General features: G+C 53.5%; 1 protein-coding gene across 1 annotated transcript; it reads left to right on the forward strand.

Moving 5' to 3' along the window:
• Positions 1-1,456: 1,456 nt before the first annotated feature.
• On the forward strand, positions 1,457-23,236 carry PSMD5 (proteasome 26S subunit, non-ATPase 5). The gene is made up of 11 exons (XM_032976400.2): positions 1,457-1,672; positions 4,139-4,283; positions 8,997-9,110; positions 9,366-9,494; positions 9,921-10,030; positions 10,902-11,044; positions 12,497-12,688; positions 13,336-13,445; positions 14,047-14,184; positions 19,617-19,881; positions 20,657-23,236. The coding sequence occupies exons 1-10, from the start codon at positions 1,512-1,514 to the stop codon at positions 19,875-19,877; spliced, it is 1,503 nt and encodes a 500-aa protein (XP_032832291.2). The 5' UTR covers positions 1,457-1,511; the 3' UTR covers positions 19,878-19,881; positions 20,657-23,236.
• Positions 23,237-23,654: the final 418 nt, after the last annotated feature.

Below are 23,654 nucleotides of genomic sequence, written 5' to 3' on the forward strand. Positions count from 1 at the left end.
AAGGCCATCAGTCTAACTCCGTACTACAACAAAACAAACATGTCCAAACCAAAAAAACGTTTTCCAAATCACCAAAAAAATAAAGCCATAATTGCAACGTAACAGCGATCACAAGGACTGTGACCGAATTTTTTACAATAAACTACATAAATAACATGTAACACCAAACCCTAGAGCCATGGCTGGCTGCATGAGTTACTCCACAACAACAGAAGCATCGGTCGGAGTATCAAATTTTTCAATGCACCTTTAAGATCAGCACGCTAAATCAAAATACAGAGGGACCGAGGTTCAGCGTGTTGCTGAGTTATCCTGAAGATGTATGGTTTTTTTGTTGTTTCCTCCCATACAGCTTAAAGGACGCGACCTCGGCTTGTTGTCTTCACTCCAACGCTGTCCTCTGGACAGTCCAGTCCCTTCACCTGATGAAGGCCACTTGTGTCGTGGCCGAAACGTCGTGATTTTTTGTTATTTTATTTTTTACCTACGTGACTTTACCGAATAGAACCAAAGAGTATGGATCCTTGCAGTCACGAAAGCTTCAAATCTAGAAGAGTCACCGACACGTTGACGTGGACCCAAGCCGGGCCCCTGTCCGTTGTAGCTATTCCCAATGTAATTGGTGTAGTTAGCCTGGTAAGGGGCCGTCCATAAATGACGTCACGCACCTGGGGGGGGGGGGGTCAGGCATTTGTGACGATGTGTGACGAGGGGGGGGGGGGGGGAGTTTTTATTTAAAGCTTTCGTGACTGCAGTGATTCATATTCTTGGTTCTTTTGGTAGTCACGTTGAAGGGAAACAATAAAAATAATAAAATATGTTTTATATATAAAAATAATGAAAATGTTTTATAGATTTTATTATTTAGAATATATAAAATAAATAAATATATTTCCCCATATTTTATTATTTAAAATATATAAAACATATTTTATTATTTTATTGTTTCCCTTCAACGTGACTTTACCGAAAGAACCAAGAATATGAGGGGGGGAGTGTTTGAGTAATGTGACGTCACATCAAAATGCGCAACTTTAAATAAATATAGACAACACGTTCTACTTAATTAAATATAAATTTTAAATGTTTTTTTGGGGGGGGGGGACAGAGCTTTGTGACGTCATATTTGAGGGGGTGGGGGGGTCTGACTTTTTGTGACGCCGTGTGACGAAGAGGGGGAGGGGTCAAAAATCGTCAAAAATCGCGTGACGTCATTTATGGACGGCCCCTTTGGCGTTTTAACATCTTAACACAAACTGTTTTATTGCCACAACAGGTAAAACCTTTTTTTATATGTTTTGATACACTGGCAAAGGATGTCCCGTGAAGTACAGTCAACAATAACAACAACAATGACAGTACAGAATCGATCCGTTAACATACTCCACGAATCGGAATCGATTCCCCTCCAACTCCGCCCCCCCCCCCACAACGCCATTGAATTCTCCGTCGATTTTAATCGTAACGTCGCTTCACGGGAATCGATTCCCGTCTTCACCACCCTGAGGAGCATGGCGGATGCGGTGTCGGCGTTGCTCGCTCGCCTCGGAGGCTGCGAAGACCGAGCCGAGGCACTGCTGAGCCTCAAGACGGCCGTGTTCGCCTCGCAGCCCTCCACACTCGCCGGCGTCAGCCTGGAGCCACTCTTCGAGATCCTCGACTGCGGGGATAGGTGCGTGAGCGATTCCCACTCAACCGGTCGTCTCAGTCGGTCAACTCGCGGCACACTGCTGGGTCTGTTCCCGTGACCTCCTGCACCTAGCCTGGCACAGTGGGGGGTACAGGTGGTGGTGAATCTACCGGTCATCTCAGTCAGTCAACCCACGGCACACTGCTGGGTCTGTTCCCGTGACCTCCTGCACCTAGCCTGGCACAGTGGGGGGTACAGGTGGTGGTGAATCTACCGGTCATCTCAGTCAGTCAACCCACGGCACACTGCTGGGTCTGTTCCCGTGACCTCCTCCTGCACCTAGCCTGGCACAGTGGGGGGTACAGGTGGTGGTGCATCTCCCACTCATCTCAGTCAGCCAACCCATGGCACCTACAGGGTCTGTCCCGTGACCTCCTCCTGCACCTAGCCTGGCACAGTAGATGGGGTACAGGTGGTGGTGCATCTACCGGTCATCTCAGTCAACCCACGGCACACTGCTGGGTCTGTCCTGAGACCTCCTGCACCTAGCCTGGCACAGTAGAGGGGGTACAGCTGGTGGTGCATCTACCGGTCATCTCGGTCAGCCAACCCACGGCACCTGCTGGGTCTGCCCCGTGACTTCCTGTCAGCGGCGAGCCTCAAAGTGCACCTAGCCTGGCACAGGCGGCGTCACCGTCACTTAGTGGCGAATGGCGAGTGTTGGTGGTATTGGTTTGAGTGTTGGTGGGGAGCGGTGGTGCTGCGGTTAGCGCCACGCTGCGCTACGAACCCGGCTATAACCCGAGTTCGATTCCCGCTCACGGCCAAACGACACCGGTGACGATTATCTGAACCTGGTCCTGGGCCTCCCCTAGGTCGACTCAGCCCTCAAATGAGTACCTGGTGCGGTGTGTAGTAGCAAACATCGCCACTGGGGGAGACAAAGGCGGCCGGGCGTGGTGCAGGCCACCCACACCTTAATGTACCGTGCCGGTCTTCGTAGGTGCTACTCGCCAACAGCACTTGCCCCAACAACTTGTTAAGGCTACACGGGGCATCTTTGCCTTTGGGGTGTGTGCCGGTGGGTGGGAGCGGTGGCGCAGCGGTTAGCGCGCTACCGAAACCCAGGAAGAGGATCCGAGTTTAAATTCCCGCTCACGGCCACCACCACCAACACCACCAACACCACCAGTGACGATTATCTGAACCTGGTGCTAGGCCTCCCCTAGGTCGACTCAGCCTCAAACGAGTACCTGGTGCGGTGTATAAGTAAACATCGCCACTGGGGGAGACAAAGGCGGCCGGGCGTGGTGCTGACCACCCACCCCCTCGTGTGCCGTGCCGGCCCTCATAGGTGCTAACTCGCTAACAGCACTTGCCCCTACAGCCTGTTATGGTCTACACGGGGGATCTTTGTGTTTAACTGTAAAACATCGCCATTTGGTCAATTGGAGGGCAGTCGCCCTCCCAACAACAACGGAGGGCAGAGGAGCGACGCTCACAACAACGGGCGGAGCGCCCCGGGGCAGATAAAATGCGGCAAGCTGGCAACAGTATGGGGCACATGTATGTGGTGGTGCGTCTGGCGATGTGCTCGGTCAACCCATGGCACCGGTTGTCGTGGGCCTGTGGGCGAACCTTTTACACGTCACGTGGCCTCGAAAACGTTCTCCTGTTCGGTTTCCTTCCTTGTCCATCCCCCCCACAACCCCGAAACTCCGATTAGGACGGCTGGCTACGTACGGTGCGGAAGAAGTTCATCGTACGTCGTGGTAACACGCGTGTTGGTGTGTGTTTAGTTTGTTGGCTATCCCCCACACCCCCCACCCCCGAACCTCCGATTAGGACGGCTGGCTACGTACGGTGCGGAAGAAGTTCAACGTACATGCAAGGTGCACCTAGCGTGGCACAAGCGCCGTGGTGACGTCACTGTTGCTGCTGTCGCTGCTGCTGCTACTGCTGCTACTGCTGCTACTGCTGCTGCTACTACTGCTGCTGTTGCTACTGCTGCTACTGCTGCTGCTACTACTACTGCTGCTACTGCTGCTACTACTACTGCTGCTACTGCTGCTGCTACTGCTGCTACTACTGCTGCTACTGCTGCTGTTGCTACTGCTGCTGCTACTACTGCTGCTACTGCTGCTGCTACTGTCGCTGCTGCTGCTACTGCTGCTACTGCTGCTGTTGCTACTGCTGCTACTGCTGCTGCTACTGCTGCTACTACTGCTGCTACTGCTGCTACTGCTGCTGCTACTGTCGCTGCTGCTGCTACTGCTGCTACTGCTGCTGTTGCTACTACTGCTGCTACTGCTGCTGTCGCTGCTGCTGCTGCTGTTATCGCTGCTGCTACTACTGCTGTCACTGCTGTTGTCGCTGCTGCTACTACTGCTGCTACTGCTGCTGTTGTCGCTGCTGCTGCTACTGCTGTTGCTACTGCTGCTGCTACTGCTGTTGCTACTGCTGCTGTTGCTGCTGCTGTCGCTCCTGCTGCCTGGTGGTGCTGCACAGGGAGCACACGGAGCTCTGCTGCGCCGTGCTGGAGCGGGCTCTGCACCCCCAGCAGCCTCAGCGTCTCCTCGCCGCGCATCGCCACAACCTCACCCGGGGCCTGCTGCACCCGCACGAACTCGTCCGCCTGCTCTCCCTCACTCTGGTGACGCTTCATCAGTTCGTATTGTTGCTGCGGCATTATCATCATCATCATCATCACGGACGGTTTTAATCAGAACGTTTATTTATACCGGAGGAATCTGATGAGCTGTAATGCGATGAGCTGTAGGGGCGCCACAGTGGCTATGAGATGTTAACTACCTCGCCTGGTATACAGGAGGCGTCGGTTCGATCCCGACCCTGATGCCTGCTGTATATTTGGAGTTTGCATGTCTCTCTCATCATCATCACGGTGTCTAGGAGATGTTCACTACCTCGCCTGGTGTGCAGGAGGTCGTGGGTTCAATCCCGACCCTGTTGCCTGCTGTATATTTGGAGTTTGCGTGTCTCTCTCATCATCATCACGGTGGCTAGGAGATGTTCACTACCTCGCCTGGTGTACAGGAGGTCGTGGGTTCGATCCCGACCCTGACGCCTGCTGCTGTATATTTGGAGTTTGCGTCTCTCTCTCATCATCATCATCACGGTGGCTAGGAGATGTTCACTACCTCGCCTGGTGTACAGGAGGTCGTGGGTTCGATCCCGACCCTGATGCCTGCTGCTGTATATTTGGAGTTTGCGTGTCTCTCTCTACCCCCCGTGGTCGCGTGGATTTTTCTCAGCGTCCTCCTGGTTTTCCCTCCACATTTATAAAATGTCATTTAGAGTATTTGGCAGGTATACATTTCCACACGATGACGATAAGCCACTTCGTTGGGCTCTCATGTGTGATAGCCAGGTCGCTTCTGACAAAAGAGCTGGAAAGCTCAGTGGGCCTTACCTGGTAAAATACCAAGAAAAATCGTTGTTAAAACTTTTTTCACAGATGTCCGATCCTCTCGATCTGAGAACAACCGATTCCACCGCTGGATAAAGGCCTCCTCCCCCTTCCCATCTCTCTGGAAAGTCGCGGCGGCGATGCAACAGTCAGTCCGTCAGTCAGTCCGTTAGTCAGTCAGTCCGTCAGTCAGTCAGTCCATCAGTCAGTCCGTCAGCCCGTCAGTCAGTCCGTCAGTCTGTCAGTCAGTCCGTCAGTCAGTCCGCCAGTCAGTCTGTCAGTCAGTCAGTCAGTCTGTCAGTCAGTCAGTCAGTCCATCAGACAGTCAGTCAGTCCGTCAGTCAGTCAGTCCATCAGTCAGTCCATTAGTCAGTCAGTCCGTTAGTCAGTCCGTCAGTCAGTCCGTCAGTCCGTTAGTCAGTCCATCAGTCCGTCAGTCAGTCCATCAGTCCGTCAGTCCGTCAGTCAGTCCATCAGTCAGTCCATCAGTCAGTCCGTCAGTCAGTCCGTCAGTCAGTCAGTCCATCAGACAGTCCGTCAGTCCGTCAGTCAGTCAGTCCATCAGTCAGTCCATCAGTCAGTCAGTCCGTCAGTCAGTCAGTCCGTTAGTCAGTCTGTCAGTCAGTCCTTTAGTCAGTCCGTCAGTCCGTCAGTCCGTCAGTCAGTCCGTTAGTCAGTCTGTCAGTCAGTCCGTCAGTCAGTCCGTCAGTCAGTCCGTCAGTCAGTCAGTCTGTCAGTCATACTCTTTGGTTCTTTCGGTAAAGTCACGTAGGTATAAAATATTTGAAAAATATATATGTGAAATAAATTTAATCACGACGTTTCGATTGCATCACAAGCAATCATCATCAGGTATGAGAACTACAGCAAGGCATTTTTTTTTAGCTGATAACCTCTTAACCACGATATCTCTTCCCACTTCAGCTAAACAAAAAAATATTGCTGTAGTTCTTCACACCTGATGATGATTGCTTGTGTTGCAATCGAAACGTCGTGATTCAATTTATTTTATGTATTTTTTTTTCTACCGACGTGACTTTTACCGAAAGAAGTATTGGATCCCTGCAGTCACGAAAACTTCAAATCTAGAAGTCCGTCAGTCAGTCCATCCGTCTGTTGCCAAGCCGCTTTGAGGGGGGGTGGGGGCGGGGGCTCTCGTGCTGCAGCAGACCCAACAAAGGGCTTTGGAGTGCCGCCCGCTAAAATTGTCTCCAGCGAATCCTTGTTTATTCGACAAACATGGGGCTCTGGCCTTGCCGAATTATAAAATGTTCCGAATTATCTACAACGGTTACTCCCCCCCCCACCCCAATGCCTCTTGCCCCATTGAAAAAAATAAAAAAAATCCACATTTGCTTTCCAAACTCTTCACGCGCACCGTACGCATTGACGCGCACCCTGCGTCAATTCTATCCAAAACTTTGGATTAATCTCGCAAGCTAAGGGATTTATATTTTCAGTCCCTTTCTTCTTCATGTAGGCGTAGACAACACGTGTGAGAGGGCAGGGCTTGCACAGAGCGACGGGTCCGCACTGAGTACAGTAAAACCTTGGATTGCGAGTAACTTGGTCTGCGAGTGTTTTGCAAGACGAGCAAAAAAATTTTGTTTTTAAGAAATATTAATTTGACAAACGAGCGAGGGTCTTGCAATACGAGTAGTAGTACGTATACACGCTTTGTACTGCTGAGCATCACGTAATCACAACTGATATAAGAGTGCTTTGATATACGAGTGCTTTTGATTACAAACACGTTTCCGGAACGAATTATACGCGCAATCCAAGGTTTTACTGTATTGGTTTTGGTCGTGGCGCGCGGTATAGCTCCACGCGCCGTGCCGAAATTGGACCATTCGATACGGCGATTCGGCTTCGTGGAGAATTACTAATGCGCCGTACGTGTGCCCGAAAGCGCTGCTGTGCCGAATGATCCCCAATTACGAACGATCATATAACGAGGTTTTACTGTACAACTAAAAAAAAAACCACACGCATCTCCACATTTGCCGAACGCATCCTAGGAACCAGGTGGGGGGGGGGGGTTTCTTTTTTCCTTTGCTTGTTTTCCGAACGGGAGAATCTCAGCGGGCGGGCGCCTGCGGCTCTTCAGGCAGAGAAGCGTTCCAAATCGGAGGTGCCAAAAGGGCCTGACAAAGCCTGAGCTTCCGAAACTTCTTTTTTTTGCGCGCCCAAAGCATAGCTGACAAGAGGAGCACCACGGCTTTGGATGGTGAAGCTGCAGTTTATCGGAATGGTGGCGTTTTTTAATAATAGGGGTTTTTCCCCTTTTTTTCTGCCAACAAAACTGAAACCTTTTTACGAGGATTCATGTTACTGCATTAACCACAATACCTGCAGTCAAAATGCAAACAAAAAACATGCTATGATAATATATCAGAAGGCGTTACGCGCCTCCTGGCGTCATCTGGTTGAGCATCAATTGGGTCGAGGCTCAAAAGAAAGCCGTCCCTTGGTGTGGACCAATCAGTTTCAAGGACAATGCCAATATATTATCATAGTATTTTTTTTGTTTGCATTTTGACTGCAGGTATTGTGGTTTTAATGCAGTAACATGAATCCTTGTAAAAAGGTTTCAGTTTTGTTGCCAGAAAAAAGGGGAAAAACCCTATTATTACATTTTGGTACTGGCAAAGGAGGTCTAATGATGGCGTTTTTTTATATATATCTTGATTAAAATGTTTGCTATACACAAGAACAAAATGGCCCGCTGCGGAATGTTGGGAGGCAAAACAAATAAACCGCACGTGAATATCCGCCGGGCCCCGTGTACTTGACATTCTGGGATCGTGAATTTCATTGTTAATGTGCACGTGAAATAACAACAACACAAAGCCTTTAGCCAGGCGGTGGCGGAGGCTACGCGCGTGGCCTGTCGTCCGGCACTGTGGAGGCAGTGAGGGTTTGTGGATCACGTGCGCAGACGCTGCTAAACGCGCTTCCCCGTAGAGCGTCGAGGTGCTGTACCCCGGCTTGCCAGCAGAATGCGGAATCAGCAATAAGTGTGGACTGATATCGTCTGTCTCTTCTGTGTGGGATAGAGCATTGTCCCCCCGGTTTCCTATCATTGACCGTTCTAGCCCTCTATTGTGTGGAGTCTGCTACCGTCTGGAAACTTAATCGGAGGCCGGTCCATCAAATCTATTCTTATCTAGAGACCGATTGGTCAACGACGCGTGGCGTGACGCCATCGGTTAACGTGGCGCTTTAAGCGTCGGTGCGTTCACGCCGTTCCGTGCCATCCGTCACGGTGGGGGGGGTGGGTGGGGCCTGTGAATCTCACTAAGATGGTGAAACTTTAGAACCTTTTCTTGTGTCGCCTGTTAGGAACTTTCCCTCCAGGAGACAAAAACGGCCGCAGTTATCTTGGAAGGTGCGCAAAAAATTGAGGCCCAAATCGGAGCCTAAAGGACCAGAGCGCATTTGTAAACATCCTTCCCCCGCACCTCCAATTCGCGTGGTTGGCTACGTGTGGTGCGAAAGATATTCGACGTACGTACGTTGCGAAAGAAGTTCAACTTGCGTACGTTGCGAAAGAAGTTCAGCATACGTACGTTGTGAAAAGTTCAGCTTACATACATACGTACGTTACGAAATAAGTTAAACTTACATACATACATACGGTGCGAAAGAAGTTAAACACATACGTACGTTGCGAAATAAGTTCAACGTGCATACATTCTTCGCGGAGGTGCGTGTGTATGTACGTTGAACTTCTTTCGCACCGTACGTAACCAACAGTGCTGATCGGAGGTGAAGCGATAAGATCGGCTCGCTGTGCCAGGGACGGACGGACGGGCTGACTGACTGATGGACTGATGGACGGACTGATGGATTGACTGACTGACAATCGGACAGACTGACGCACATGGGACAGGGGCAGAGGGCCTTCGTCCAGCGGTTCGAATCGGTTGTCCTCAGATCGAGAGGATCGTGGGAGACACGTCGTGCGTCGGGGACATCGCGAGCCAGCCGGAGCTTCTCTCGCATGTCATCGAGTGCATCCGGGACGACACCACGTCCGTGGCCACCCAGGTAACCGAGCGCGACGTGGCCCGGCCGGCGTCCGCCGCAGCTCCTCGCAGAGGTGGCCCCGGTGGCGCGGGTTTCCGAATTATATTCTTAGCTCTTTCGGTAAAGTCACGTTGAAGGGAAACAATAAAATAATAAAGTATAATCGTTCGCGTCGCCCGTCTCGTCGTTGCCAAAGCAACGAGCGACAACGACAAGAATTGCAACGATGGTCGCGATGCCGTCTTTGCCGACGCCGCCTGTCCATCTCGCGGCCAGGCCGTCCGCTGCCTGGTGCGCGTGGCCGCGGCCCGGGAGGGCCTCCAAGCGCTCTTCACCGGCGCCCTCCTCGCTAAGCTCAACGGCGTCATGGCGACCAGCGACGTCGTACGCTACCGCGTGTACGAGGTCAGAATTCTTCTTCCCTCTCCTTCCTTCCCCCCCCCCCACCCTCCTTCCCACCCCACCAGCTTACTCCCTCGTCTGTGCTGTCGACGCAGTGCGCCGTGCCGCACGCCGGCCTTCATGCACGGGCGCGTGAACCGTGGCTACGAGATGTTAGCTACCTCGCCTGGCATGCAGGAGGCCGTGGGTTCGATCCCGACCTTGACCCTGTTGTATAATTGGAGTTTGCGGCGTCTCGCTCTCCCTCCCCGTGGTCGCGTGGATTTTTCTCCGGGTCCTCCGGTTTTGCCTTGCACGTTTAGAATCAACTTTACGCGTTGGGAGTATTTGGCTGCGATACAGTTCCACATGATGATGATGGTAATAAGCCACTTCGTTGGGCTATCATTTGTCGCTTATGAATCTTTGTGTTTCGTGTGGATGCCGCAGCTGGTGGTGGAGATTGCGGGAGCGTCGTCCACGTCGCTGCGCTACTGCGACGAGGCCGGGTTCATCTCCCGCCTCGTTGCCGAGCTGGTGGGCAACGACGTGCTCATCCGGTGAGACAGCACGCTCGCACGCTCGCACGCTCGGCCCCCAGCTCACACGCTCGCACGCTCGTACACTCGCCCGCTCACACTCACCCGCTCTCACACTCTCACCCGCTCTCACACTCTCACCCGCTCGCACGCTCGCCCGCTCACACTCTCACCCGCTCACACTCTCACCCGCTCACACTCTCACCCACTCACACTCTCGCCCGCTCACACGCTCGCCCGGTCGCACTCTCACCCGCTCACGCTCTCACCCGCTCACACTCTCACCCGCTCACACTCTCACCCGCTCACACGCTCACCCGCTCACACTCTCACCCGCTCACACTCTCACCCGCTCACACTCTCACCCGCTCACACTCTTACCCGCTCACTCGGCTCACCCACTCTCACCCGCTCATACTCTCACCCGCTCACACGGCTCACCCGCTCACACTCTCACCCGCTCAGCCACCAGCTCGCACTCTCGCCCGCTCACTCGGCTCACCCGCTCTCACACTCTCGCCCGCTCACACTCTCACCCGCTCTCACACTCTCACCCGCTCTCATCCGCTCACACGTCTCACCCGCTCAGCCACCAGATCACACCCTCGCCCGCTCAGCCACCAGCTCACACCCTCGCCCTCTCACACCCTCGCCCGCTCAGCCACCAGCTCACACCCTCGCCCTCTCACACCCTTGCCCGCTCAGCCAACAGCTCACACCCTTGCCCGCTCAGCCACCAGCTCGCACCCTCGCCCTCTCGCACCCTCGCCCGCTCAGCCACCAGCTCACACCCTCGCCCGCTCAGCCACCAGCTCGCACCACCCTCGCCCGCTCAAACCCTCGCCCGCTCCACCGCGGGCGACGCCGGAGACCGCCACGTGTCTGTGCGCAGCGCGACGAGCGCAGAGACGGTGAGCGGCCTGGTTCGCACTCCGCACGGCCGCCACCACCTCCTCCACGCCGGCATCGTGGACCGGATCGCCGGGCTCCTGCAGGACGCGCACAGCGACCCCTTCTGCGACCTCTACCTCCCCGGTGCCGGACGCGGATAGTTTTGTTTTCCTTTCCTTTGAAGTTAGATTTTGTTGTTGTTGTTGTTTTACGTTTTGAGCTTGAACGCGTGATGGCGGCGCTTCCGATGGCGGACTCGTGCCGGAAAAGGCGCCCGCTGTCTGCGTGAGCCACGAAAAAAATCGAATTGACTTGACGCCCGCCCGCCCGCCCGCTCGCCCGCCCGCCCGCACGGCTCGCTGGGCTGGGGAGGGTTCGCGGCTGGAGCGTTTGGGGCCCGCGCGTAGCAGCGCCATCGATTGTCGCGCTCGCGTTCACAGACGGCACACAAGCGGAGTGCTGAACTAGTTAACCGATCGGCACGTTTTGTTTACGCGCCGAACCTTGCTAGGCGGCCGTGTCGGGCGGTGGCGGGTTTTTAGCGACACACATTGACGCGATCTAGCCCCCAAAAAAAAAAAATTATCTCAGCTATGGGAAGCATTGGTCGCGAAAGCTTCTTACTGCTGCTACTGCCACATGTTACCACATGTTCAGCTGACAGAGGGGCGGCTCAGATGACGAATATCTCGCTCGTGCTCTCAACGTCGCAGCGACGTCAACACATTTTTGTCGTGGTTTTTTGTTATTATGCATATTTTTTTAAAACACCCGACCACATCGCGCAGGATTCGCGAGTGGCTTTCGCCAGCCGCTTTTGAGGGTGCGGAGGGAGGTGGGGTGGGGGGGGTGTGTGTGGGGTGGCTGGGCGAGGAGGGAGGCCTTCATTCAACAGTGGTCAGGTCACGGCGGCTGCAAGGCTAAGGCTGTACGTTATCGGCGAATCGTCAGCGGGCGAGTGCGTCACCCGGCGGCCGATATCCGAGACTTGGTGATCAGTAGCCCGACGAACGCTCGGCTTGATCCGTTCTTCAGTTTTTCCTGCCGTCATCATCATTATTATCGTACGTCGTATCGAATACACTGCAAGGTCACGCGCACGCACACACAAAGCGCTTGCCACAAATGAACCACTATACCTCGCCGGTCTCGTCAAGGAGCGTAAACCGTCATCGCCACGCGACACTCCGCTCGGCCTCGCAGCGGCGCCGGCGGCGGCGGCAGCTTTTGGTTCGGCGCTTTCAGACGCGCTGGTGCTGCGGCCGTCTGGAACGCTCTTCCCTTCCGATATGAGGAAGCCACTGGAACTGTGCACTGTTAAAAACCACTGACAAACTTATTTCTTGGTGTTTGTCGTCCTTCCTGCACACCTCTAGTTCGCACGGTTGGCTACAGATAGGTTAAAAAGAGGTTCATCATACACACATTATATTGCTGAGACACTTGTTTAGCCCAGGAAAGTCTCAGGGAGTTCTAAATCCCTCTAAATCTATTTTTATTTTACCAGGTTGAGGCCCAAAGAGCCAGCAGACCAACCCTCCGCACGTGTCCCCACCATCCCCCCTCCTTCCCACCCCCTCTGCCCGCTTCCCCCAGGTCTGGTGAAGTTCTTTGCCCGGCTGGCGGTGCTGGAAGGGCCCGAGGCGCTGTGCGAGCGCTACCCTCCATTCCTCGCCGCCGTCTCCTCCATGCTGCTGGGCCCGGAGCCCGGCCTCAACTCCGTGGCTCTCGACACCATCGGACTCATCGCCCGCTCCGCCGAGGGCAAGCGAGTGCTCGGCAAGGAGGGTGAGCGGGCGGGCGGGCGGGCGGGCGGGCGTACGGGTGGGTGTGTTGGTTGAGTGGGCGGTTGGGCGTGTGGGCGGGTGAGCGGGCGGGTGGGTGAGTGGGCGGGTAAGCGAGCGGACAGACCGGTGGGTGAGCGGGTGGGTGAGCGGCCGGGCAGACTGGTGGGTGAGCAGGTGGGTGAGCGAGCGGACAGACCGGTGGGTGAGTGGGTGGGTGAGCGAGCGGACAGATCGGTGGGTGAGCGGGTGGGTGAGCGAGCGGGCAGACTGGTGGGTGAGCGGGTGGGTGAGCGAGCGAGCGGGCAGACCGGTGGGTGAGCGGGTGGATAAGCGAGCGGACAGACCGGTGGGTGAGCGGGTGGGTGAGCGGGCGGGCAGACCGGTGGGTGAGCGGGTGGGTGAGCGGGCGGGCAGACTGGTGGGCGAGCGGGCGGGTGGGCGAGTCAACACGTTCCGTGTCAATATCAACAAGTGTATAATGGGCGACGTTTCTGGCGACAGCCCTCCTGCACAGCATGCAACATTTGAAGTCGGGGCACTCGTGGGTATTCGATTGTTGGCAGTCAGGGTAGGTGCACGTTTCCACCCTCCTCCAACGTCGTCGAGATTGTCCAATCGGTGAACTGGGTGAATCTCTTTATTTAACAGGCATGCAGTTCCCACAGCTGCTCAAGAGGATGGGGAACCTGATGCAGAATTCTCCCACAGAGATGCGGGCACGATGCTTGGATACCATCGCAGCCGTGCTGTCCGTGCCGGTAGGATCACAGCTCACCTGCATCCCCACTCACCCAACCACTCGCCCACACACCTACACTCCCACGCGTGTGACCACGTACACGGCTACTCACCCACTCACCCATGCAAATATCTGCATGCCCACTCACCCACCCACTTACTGACCCATCTACATATCTGTGGTGTGTGTGTTGACGATGTCGTGATTTCCGTGTGCGTATTTGCAGTGTGTGTGTAATTTCCGTGTGTGTGTGTTGGTGGTATGTGTTTATGTTGGCGGTGTGTGTGTTGGCTGTGTGTGTGTGTGTAAGGAGGAGTGATAGTGTAGCGGTTAGCGCGCTGCGCTATGAACTTGGCGACCTGGGTTCGATTCCCGCTCACGGCCAACACCAGTGACGATTATCTGAACCGGTCCCGGGCCTCCCCTAGGTCGACTCAGCCTCAAATGAGTACCTGGTGCGGTGTGTAAACATCGCCACTAGGGAGACAAAGGCGGTCGGGCGTGGGTGCTGGCCACCCACCCCCCTCGTGTACCGTTCCGGCCTTCATAGGTGCTCGCTAACAGCACTTGCCCCCTACATTCTGTTAAGGCTATACGGGGGATCTTTGTCTGTGTGTAAGGAGGGCGAGGGTGAGGAGGCGGTGGAGGTGAGTGAGCGGTGGTTCTGGGCCCTCGCCCCGCGCCCCTTCGATCTCCTCCGCGGGATCTGCACCCAGCCCTTCCCCGAGCTCCACTGCAGCGCCCTACTCGTCCTCACGGTGCGCTCTCGCTGTCCCAGCCTCGTCTCCCCTCGCGACGTCTCCCCCTGCAGTTTCTCTCGCCTCTTTCGGTAAGGTCACGTGGGTAGAAGAAATAAGAGATCACGACGTTTCGACCGCAGCAAAAGCAATCGTCGTCAGGTGGGACAACCACAGCAAAAAAAAAAACTGCTGAAGTAGGCTCCTACTACTGAAGTAGGCTCCTACTACTGAAGTAGGCTCCTACTACTGAAGTAGGCTCCTACTGCTCCTACTACTGAAGTAGGCTCCTACTGCTGCTACTACTGAAGTAGGCTCCTACTACTGAAGTAGGCTCCTACTGCTCCTACTACTGAAGTAGGCTCCTACTGCTCCTACTACTGAAGTAGGTTCCTACTACTCCTACTACTGAAGTAGGCTCCTACTACTGAAGTAGGCTCCTACTGCTCCTACTACTGAAGTAGGCTCCTACTGCTCCTACTACTGAAGTAGGTTCCTACTGCTCCTACTACTGAAGTAGGCTCCTACTGCTCCTACTACTGAAGTAGACTCCTACTACTGAAGTAGGCTCCTACTACTCCTACTACTGAAGTAGGCTCCTACTGCTCCTACTACTGAAGTAGGTTCCTACTGCTCCTACTACTGAAGTAGGCTCCTACTGCTCCTACTACTGAAGTAGACTCCTACTACTGAAGTAGGCTCCTACTACTCCTACTACTGAAGTAGGCTCCTACTGCTCCTACTACTGAAGTAGGCTCCTACTACTGAAGTAGGTTCCTACTGCTCCTACTACTGAAGGAGACTCCTACTACTGAAGTAGGCTCCTACTGCTCCTACTACTGAAGTAGACTCCTACTACTGAAGTAGGCTCCTACTACTCCTACTACTGAAGTAGACTCCTACTACTGAAGTAGGCTCCTACTACTCCTACTGCTGAAGTAGGCTCCTACTGCTCCTACTACTGAAGTAGACTCCTACTACTGAAGTAGGCTCCTACTACTCCTACTACTGAAGTAGGCTCCTACTTCTCCTACTACTGAAGTAGACTCCTACTACTGAAGTAGGCTCCTACAACTCCTACTACTGAAGTAGGCTCCTACTGCTCCTACTACTGAAGTAGGTTCCTACTGCTCCTACTACTGAAGTAGACTCCTACTACTCCTACTACTGAAGTAGGCTCCTACTACAGTAGTAGGCACCTACTACTGTAGTAGGCACCTACTACTGAAGTAGGCTCCTACTGCTCCTACTACTGAAGTAGGCTCCTACTGCTCCTACTACTGAAGTAGGCTCCTACTGCTCCTACTACTGAAGTAGGTTCCTACTGCTCCTACTACTGAAGTAGGCTCCTACTACAGTAGTAGGCACCTACTACTGTAGTAGGCACCTACTACTGAAGTAGGCTCCTACTGCTCCTACTACTGAAGTAGGCTCCTACTACTGAAGTAGGCTCCTACTACTGAAGTAGGCTCCTACTGCTCCTACTACTGAAGTAGGCTCCTACTGCTCCTACTACTGAAGTAGGCTCCTACTGCTCCTACTACTGAAGTAGGCTCCTACTACTCCTACTACTGAAGTAGGCTCCTACTACTGAAGTAGGCTCCTACTACTCCTACTACTGAAGTAGGCTCCTACTTCTCCTACTACTGAAGTAGGCTCCTACTACTCCTACTACTGAAGTAGACTCCTACTACTGAAGTAGGCTCCTACTGCTCCTACTACTGAAGTAGGCTCCTACTACTCCTACTACTGAAGTAGGCTCCTACTTCTCCTACTACTGAAGTAGGCTCCTACTACTGAAGTAGGTTCCTACTGCTCCTACTACTGAAGGAGACTCCTACTACTGAAGTAGGCTCCTACTGCTCCTACTACTGAAGTAGGCTCCTACTGCTCCTACTACTGAAGTAGACTCCTACTACTGAAGTAGGCTCCTACTACTCCTACTACTGAAGTAGGCTCCTACTGCTCCTACTACTGAAGTAGGCTCCTACTTCTCCTACTACTGAAGTAGGCTCCTACTACTCCTACTGCTGAAGTAGGCTCCTACTGCTCCTACTACTGAAGTAGGCTCCTACTACTCCTACTGCTGAAGTAGGCTCCTACTGCTCCTACTACTGAAGTAGACTCCTACTACTGAAGTAGGCTCCTACTACTCCTACTACTGAAGTAGACTCCTACTACTGAAGTAGGCTCCTACTACTCCTACTGCTGAAGTAGGCTCCTACTGCTCCTACTACTGAAGTAGACTCCTACTACTGAAGTAGGCTCCTACTACTCCTACTACTGAAGTAGGCTCCTACTTCTCCTACTACTGAAGTAGGCTCCTACTACTGAAGTAGGTTCCTACTGCTCCTACTACTGAAGGAGACTCCTACTACTGAAGTAGGCTCCTACTGCTCCTACTACTGAAGTAGGCTCCTACTACTGAAGTAGGCTCCTACAACTCCTACTACTGAAGTAGGCTCCTACTGCTCCTACTACTGAAGTAGACTCCTACTACTGAAGTAGGCTCCTACAACTCCTACTACTGAAGTAGGCTCCTACTGCTCCTACTACTGAAGTAGACTCCTACTACTGAAGTAGGCTCCTACTACTCCTACTACTGAAGTAGGCTCCTACTGCTCCTACTACTGAAGTAGGCTCCTACTGCTGAAGTAGGTTCCTACTACTCCTACTACTGAAGTAGGCTCCTACTACTGTAGTAGGCTCCTACTACTGAGGTAGGCTCCTACTGCTCCTACTACTGAAGTAGGCTCCTACTGCTCCTACTACTGAAGTAGGCTCCTACTACTCCTACTACTGAAGTAGGCTCCTACTGCTCCTACTACTGAAGTAGGCTCCTACTACTCCTACTACTGAAGTAGGCTCCTACTGCTCCTACTGCTGAAGTAGGAGGCTACTTCAGCAGTTTGTTTTCTTGCTGTGGTTGTCCCACCTGATGACGATTGCTTGTGTTGCTATCAAAACGTCGTGATCTCTTATTTTTTCGACCCACGTGACTTTTCCGAAGGAGCCAAAGAGTGTGGATTCCTGCAGTCACGAAAGCTTAAAATCTAGAAATATTTTTTTCTCATCCCTTCGTGTCTACCCTCTTGTTCATCTCGCTCCCTGCAGACATCAGCCGTGCATTTCTACGTCTCTTTCCCTGCAGTGTCTCTCCACGAAAAGCAATAACACAGCAGAATGTTACCACCCTCAATAGCAGCAGCAGCAGCATCATAATTGCTCTTTCCACCACCACCGCCACCACCACCATCATTTTTATCATCTCCACCATCGTCATGGATAGCAGCAGCACTAACAGCCGGAGCATGATGACTATACCTCCATCATCATCGCCATCACCACGACCGTCATCGTCGCCGTCGTCACTACTTCGCGGCATACTCACCACCACCGCCGCCACCATCTTTAGCGTCTGGAGTAGCAGCAGCAGCATCATCGGCGCTAATTCTGGCATCGGCATCACAATTATAACAATGTGGGTCTTACTACGATGTTGAACATCATCATCACCACCACCACCAACAATCACAAGAAACTCACTAACAACCTCCTGCCACTCTCTCACATCCCTAACCCAAACCCACACCCTAACTCTAAACACTCACCCTAACTCTAAACACTCACCCTAACTCCAACCCTATACGCTAACTCTAATCGACACCCTAACCCACACTCTAAACCAAACCCACAACATAACCTAAACCATAGCCTACACCCTAACCCACACCCTAACCCACACCCAAATACACACCCACACCCTAACTAACACCCACACCCTAACCAACACCTGAACCAACACCCTAACCCACACGCTAACCAACACCCTAACCCACACGCTAACCAACACCCTAACCCACACGCTAACCCACATGCTAACCAACACCCTAACCCACACGCTAAACAACACCCTAACCCACACGCTAACCAACACCTAACCCACACGCTAACCAACACCCTAACCCGCACGCTAACCAACACCCTAACCCACACGCTAACCCACACCCTAACCCGCACGCTAACCAACACCCTAACCCACACCCTAACCAACACCTTAACCCACACGCTAACCCACACCCTAACCCACACCCTAACCCACACCCTAACTAACACCCACACCCTAACTAACACCCACACTCTAACCCACACGCTAACCAACACCCTAACCCACACCCTAACTAACACCCACACCCTAACCCACACCCTAACCCACACCCAAATCCCCACCCAAGCCCACACCCTAACCCACACCCTAACTAACACCCACACCCTAACTAACACCCACACCCTAACCCACACGCTAACCAACACCCTAACCCACACGCTAACTAACACCCACACCCTAACTAACACCCTAACCCACACCCTAACTAACACCCTAACCCACACCCTAACCCACACGCTAACCAACACCCTAACCCACATGCTAACCAACACCCTAACCCACACGCTAACCAACACCTTAACCCACACGCTAATCAACACCATAACCAACACCCTAACCCACACCCTAACTAACACCAACACCCTAACCCACACCCTAACTAACACCAACACCCTAACCCACACCCTAACTAACACCCACACCCTAACCAACATGCTAACCAACACCCTAACCAACACCCTAACCCACACCCTAACCAACACCCTAACCCACACCCTAACTAACACCAACACCCTAACCTACACCCTAACTAACACCCACACCCTAACCAACACCCTAACCCACACCCTAACCCATACCCTAACTAACACCCACACGCTAACTAACACCCTAACTAACACCCACACCCTAACCCACACCCTAACCCACACGCTAACCAACACCATAACCCACACCAACACCCTAACCCACACCCTAACCCACACCAACACCCTAACCAACACCCTAACCCACACCCTAACCCACACCCTAACCCACACCCTAACCCACACCAACACCCTAGCCAACACCCTAACCCACACCCTAACCCACACCCTAACCCACACCCTAACTAACACCCTAACCCACACCCTAACTAACACCCACACCCTAACTAACACCCACATCCTAACTAACACCCACACCCTAACTAACACCCTAACCCACACGCTAACCAACACCCTAACGCACACCCTAACCCACACGCTAACCAACACCCTAACCCACACCCTAACTAACACCCATACCCTAACCCACACCCTAACCCACACCCTAACCCACACCCTAACTAACACCCTAACCCACACCCTAACTAACACCCTAACCAACACCCTAACTAACACCCTAACCCACACCCTAACCAACGCCCTAACCCACACCCTAACCCCCACCCTAACCCTAACCCACACCCTAACACCCTAACCCACACCCTAACCAACACCCTAACCAACACCCACACACTAACCCACACGCTAATCCACACCCTAACCCACACCCTAACTCGAACCCACACTTGCGCACCTCCCAGGCAATCGCAGGGCAGCCGTGGGCCCAGCGCCTCATGTCGGACTCCCCGGGCTTTGTCGAGTTCCTCACGGACCGCTCGCCTGGGCCCGGCAAGGAGGCGCGCGAGGCCCGGCACGCGCTGGTGCGGGCGCTGGCCGAGTCGGCCGCGGCCCCTGGGACCCTGGGGGGCCCCGCGGTGCTGAGACTGCGAGCGCATGCGCGGGAGGGGCCGCACCACGTCCGGGCGGAGGCGCGCATCGTCGCCGTGGAGGGCGCCGAGTGACGAGGTGGAGCGCGCGTGCACGGTGGTGTGTGTGTGTGTGTGTGCGTGTGTGGGGAGCGGTTGTGGGGGTGTGTGTGTGGGGAGCGGTTGTGTGTGTGGGGAGCGGTGGTGTGTGTGTGTGGGGAGAGGTGGTGTGCGTGTGTGGGGAGAGGTTGTGGGTCTGTGTGTGTGGAGAGCGGTTGTGTGTGTGTGCGTGTGTGGGGAGCTGTTGTGGGTCTGTGTGTGTGGGGCGCGGTTGTGGGTCTGTGTGTGTGGGGAGCGGTGGTGTGTGGGGTGCAGTTGTGGGTCTGTGTGTGTGGGGCGCGGTTGTGGGTCTGTGTGTGTGGGGAGCGGTGGTGTGTGGGGTGCAGTTGTGGGTCTGTGTGTGTGGGGAGCGGTGGTGTGTGTGCGCGTGTGTGGGGAGCGGTTTTGGGTGCGCGTGTGTGGGGAGCGGTTGTGTGTGTGCGTGTGTGGGGAGCGGTTGTGTGTGTGCGTGTGTGGGGAAGGGTAGTGTAGCGGTTAGCACCCTACGCTACGAACCCAGCGGACCGAGTCCCATACCCGCTCACCAATGACAATTATCTGCTGAACCGGTCCTGGGCTTTTCCTAGGTCGACTCAGCCTTAAACGAGTACCTGGTGTGGTGTGTAAATATCACCACTCAGGAGACAAAGGCGGCCGGGCGTGGTGCTGACCACCCCCCAACCCCTTCTGTGCCATGCCGGCCTTCGTTAGGTGCAGCACTTGCCCCAACAGTCTGTTCAGGCTATATGGGGTTGTCTTCGTTTGTTTTGTATCAGCTTCTATGGAGGAGGAGGCTCGTGAAAGATGCTACTACTGGGCAGTTGGAGGCAGTCGCCCTCCAGCAACAACGGAGGGCAGAGGAGCGATGCTCACAACAACGAGCGGAGCGCCGGGCGGCTAAAACGCAGCAAGTTGCCACAGTGGCGGGCACAGGTGGTTCATCGGCCACTCGTCTCAGTCAGTCGACCCGTGGCACCTGAATCTGTCCCATGACCTCCTTTTAGCGAGCCTTCGACACTTCACGTGGTCTCAAAGCCCACCGAGCCTGGCACAGGCACCGTGGCGGTTGTTATTATTATTATTGGTGGGGATGGCGATGATGGGGATGATGGAGATCTCATCTCGGCGAAAACCGTCGGTGCCCCCGCCCCTCCGTGCCTCCTCGCTTGCCCAACGCGTTCAACCTCCGCCACATCCCACGGCCGTGCCACAGTCGGCTCCGCTTTTGCAATGCTGGTCGGATCAATGTGTGTATGGGTAGCTCCGTACAGTGCGAAGACTCAACACTGCCCATAGACTCCACACTGCACCATAGACTCAACACTGCCCATAGACTAAACACTGCACCATAGACTCAACACTGCCCATAGACTCAACACTGTCCATAGACTCAACACTGCACCATAGACTCAACACTGCCCATAGACTCAACACTGCCCATAGACTCAACACTGCCCATAGACTCAACACTACCCATAGACTCAACACTGCACCATAGACTCAACACTACCCATAGACTCAACACTACCCATAGCCTCAACACTGCCCATAGACTCAACACTGCCCATAGACTCAACACTGCCCATAGACTCAACACTGCCCATAGACTCAACACTGCCCATAGACTCAACACTGCCCATAGACTCAACACTACCCATAGACTCAACACTGCCCATAGACTCACACTGCCCATAGACTCAACACTACCCATAGCCTCAACACTCACCCATAGACTCAACACTGCCCATAGACTCAACACTACCCATAGACTCAACACTGCCCATAGACTCACACTGCCCATAGACTCAACACTGCCCATAGCCTCAACACTCACCCATAGACTCAATACTGCCCATAGACTCAACACTACACCATAGACTCAACACTACACCATAGACTCAACACTGCACCATAGACTCAACACTGCCCATAGACTCAACACTGCCCATAGACTCAACACTGCACCATAGACTCAACACTGCCCATAGACTCAACACTGCCCATAGACTCAACACTGCCCATAGACTCAACACTGCCCATAGACTCAACACTGCCCATAGACTCAACACTGCCCATAGACTCAACACTGCCCATAGACTCAACACTGCCCATAGACTCAACACTGCCCATAGACTCAACACTGCCCATAGACTCAACACTACCCATAGACTCAACACTACCCATAGACTCAACACTACACCATAGACTCAACACTGCCCATAGACTCAACACTGCACCATAGACTCAACACTACCCATAGACTCAACACTACCCATAGACTCAACACTGCCCATAGACCAACACTGCCCATAGACTAACACTAACCATAGACTAACACTGCCCATAAACTAACACTGACCATAGACTCAACACTGCCCATAGACTCAACACTGCACCTCCGATTAGCACAGTTGGCCACGTGCGGCGTGAAAGAAGCTACAACAAACGACTGTAATGATTCGCTGCTTAAGATCGGTTGTTCAGGGGGAGAGGTGAGGTCGCAGTCAGCTTTGAGGTCAGAGTTGTCGAGCCTGTACCACCAAGAGCCTGGGTTCGAGTCCAGGAGCCGGCCGCCTGTGGCTTAACCGGCTTCCCGAGTCGTGGTTCCGGCCTGGCCCAACAATGGCTGTACAAAAACAAAAACAAAAAACCTTCACCTACTATTTTTTTCAAAAATCTAAATTTGAAGCTTTCGTGATTTCAGGAATCCACGCTCTTTGGTTCTTTCGGTAAAGTCACGTGGGTGGAAAAATAAAATAAATCACGACGTTCCGATTGCAACACAGGAAATCATCATCAGGTGGGAAAACCACTTCAGCAAAAAAATTGCGCTGTGGTTTTCCCACCTGATGATGATTGCTTGTGTTGCAACCGAAACGTCGTGATTTTTTTTTATTTGATGCCCTACGTGTCTTTACCGAAAGAACCAGAGTCATTTTCTTTTTTACTATTACTTAATCATATTCCAGATCTTAAGACAAATTCCCGTTTGATTTATACGTGCCGAATGCTGTTTGCAAGGCCCGGATCGTAGTTCAGTCGTCACATTACCCCGCTTGGATTTTCTTCCCGGCGGTTTAATTCCATTTATTGGCTTGCGGCTGATTGATTAGATTATTTACTTTGCCTTTCTCCGTATCTTGCGAATGTAAATTCGGAAGATTGCTACGCAATCGCAGCGGCTGGCTTCAAGAGGCGGGGGGAGGGGGGGGGGGAGACGCTGAGGTTCAGCCTCCGCGCTCGCCGCTAGAGTTCCGATAAGCGTAGGAGTGGGGGGTGTGGGGGGGTGCTCGCTGTGTGTGCCCTGTTTATTTTGTCAGAAAAAAAATAAAAACGTGACGACAAGAAAAATAAAACTGCTCTTTGGTTTCGTTTTTTGTTAAACTCGCCGATCTCGTCAAGGCGCATAAACCATCGCCACGCGACACTCCGCTCGTCCTCGCAGCTGGCTCGCCGTGGGACAAAGACGGCGGTCACCGCTGCATCGCGCGGCGCCTTCAAGACGCGCTGCTTCTGCGGCGGCCGTCTGGAACGCTCTTCCCTTCCGATGTTAGGAAGCCACTGGGAGCTGCGTACTTTTTAAATAATCGTCGTCTAGATTGACAAAACTCGTTTGTTGAGAACTGCTTCTTGTGTTTAGTTTGTTGTCCTTCACCCGCACCGCCACATAGCACGGTTGGCTACGTACGGTGCAAAAGAAGTTCAACATACATACTGCCCATAGACTCAACACTGCCCATAGACTCAACACTGCCCATAGACTCAACACTGCCC

Source organism: Petromyzon marinus, chromosome 59, assembly GCF_048934315.1.
Source record: "Petromyzon marinus isolate PM22_M1 ecotype Great Lakes invasive population chromosome 59, UKy_Petmar_22M1.pri1.0, whole genome shotgun sequence".
In the NCBI taxonomy this organism is placed as follows: domain Eukaryota; kingdom Metazoa; phylum Chordata; class Hyperoartia; order Petromyzontiformes; family Petromyzontidae; genus Petromyzon; species Petromyzon marinus.

What these genes read in the sequence shown, in the direction of transcription:
- PSMD5 (XM_032976400.2), top strand. Translation starts at nt 1,512, where the DNA reads ATGGCGGATGCGGTGTCGGCGTTGCTCGCTCGCCTCGGAGGCTGCGAA. An exon ending in GGCAACGACGTGCTCATCCG is followed by an intron (nt 10,031 to 10,901) that starts GTGAGACAGCAC and finishes GTCTGTGCGCAG; the next exon opens with CGCGACGAGCGCAGAGACGG. An exon ending in CTGCGACCTCTACCTCCCCG is followed by an intron (nt 11,045 to 12,496) that starts GTGCCGGACGCG and finishes CGCTTCCCCCAG; the next exon opens with GTCTGGTGAAGTTCTTTGCC.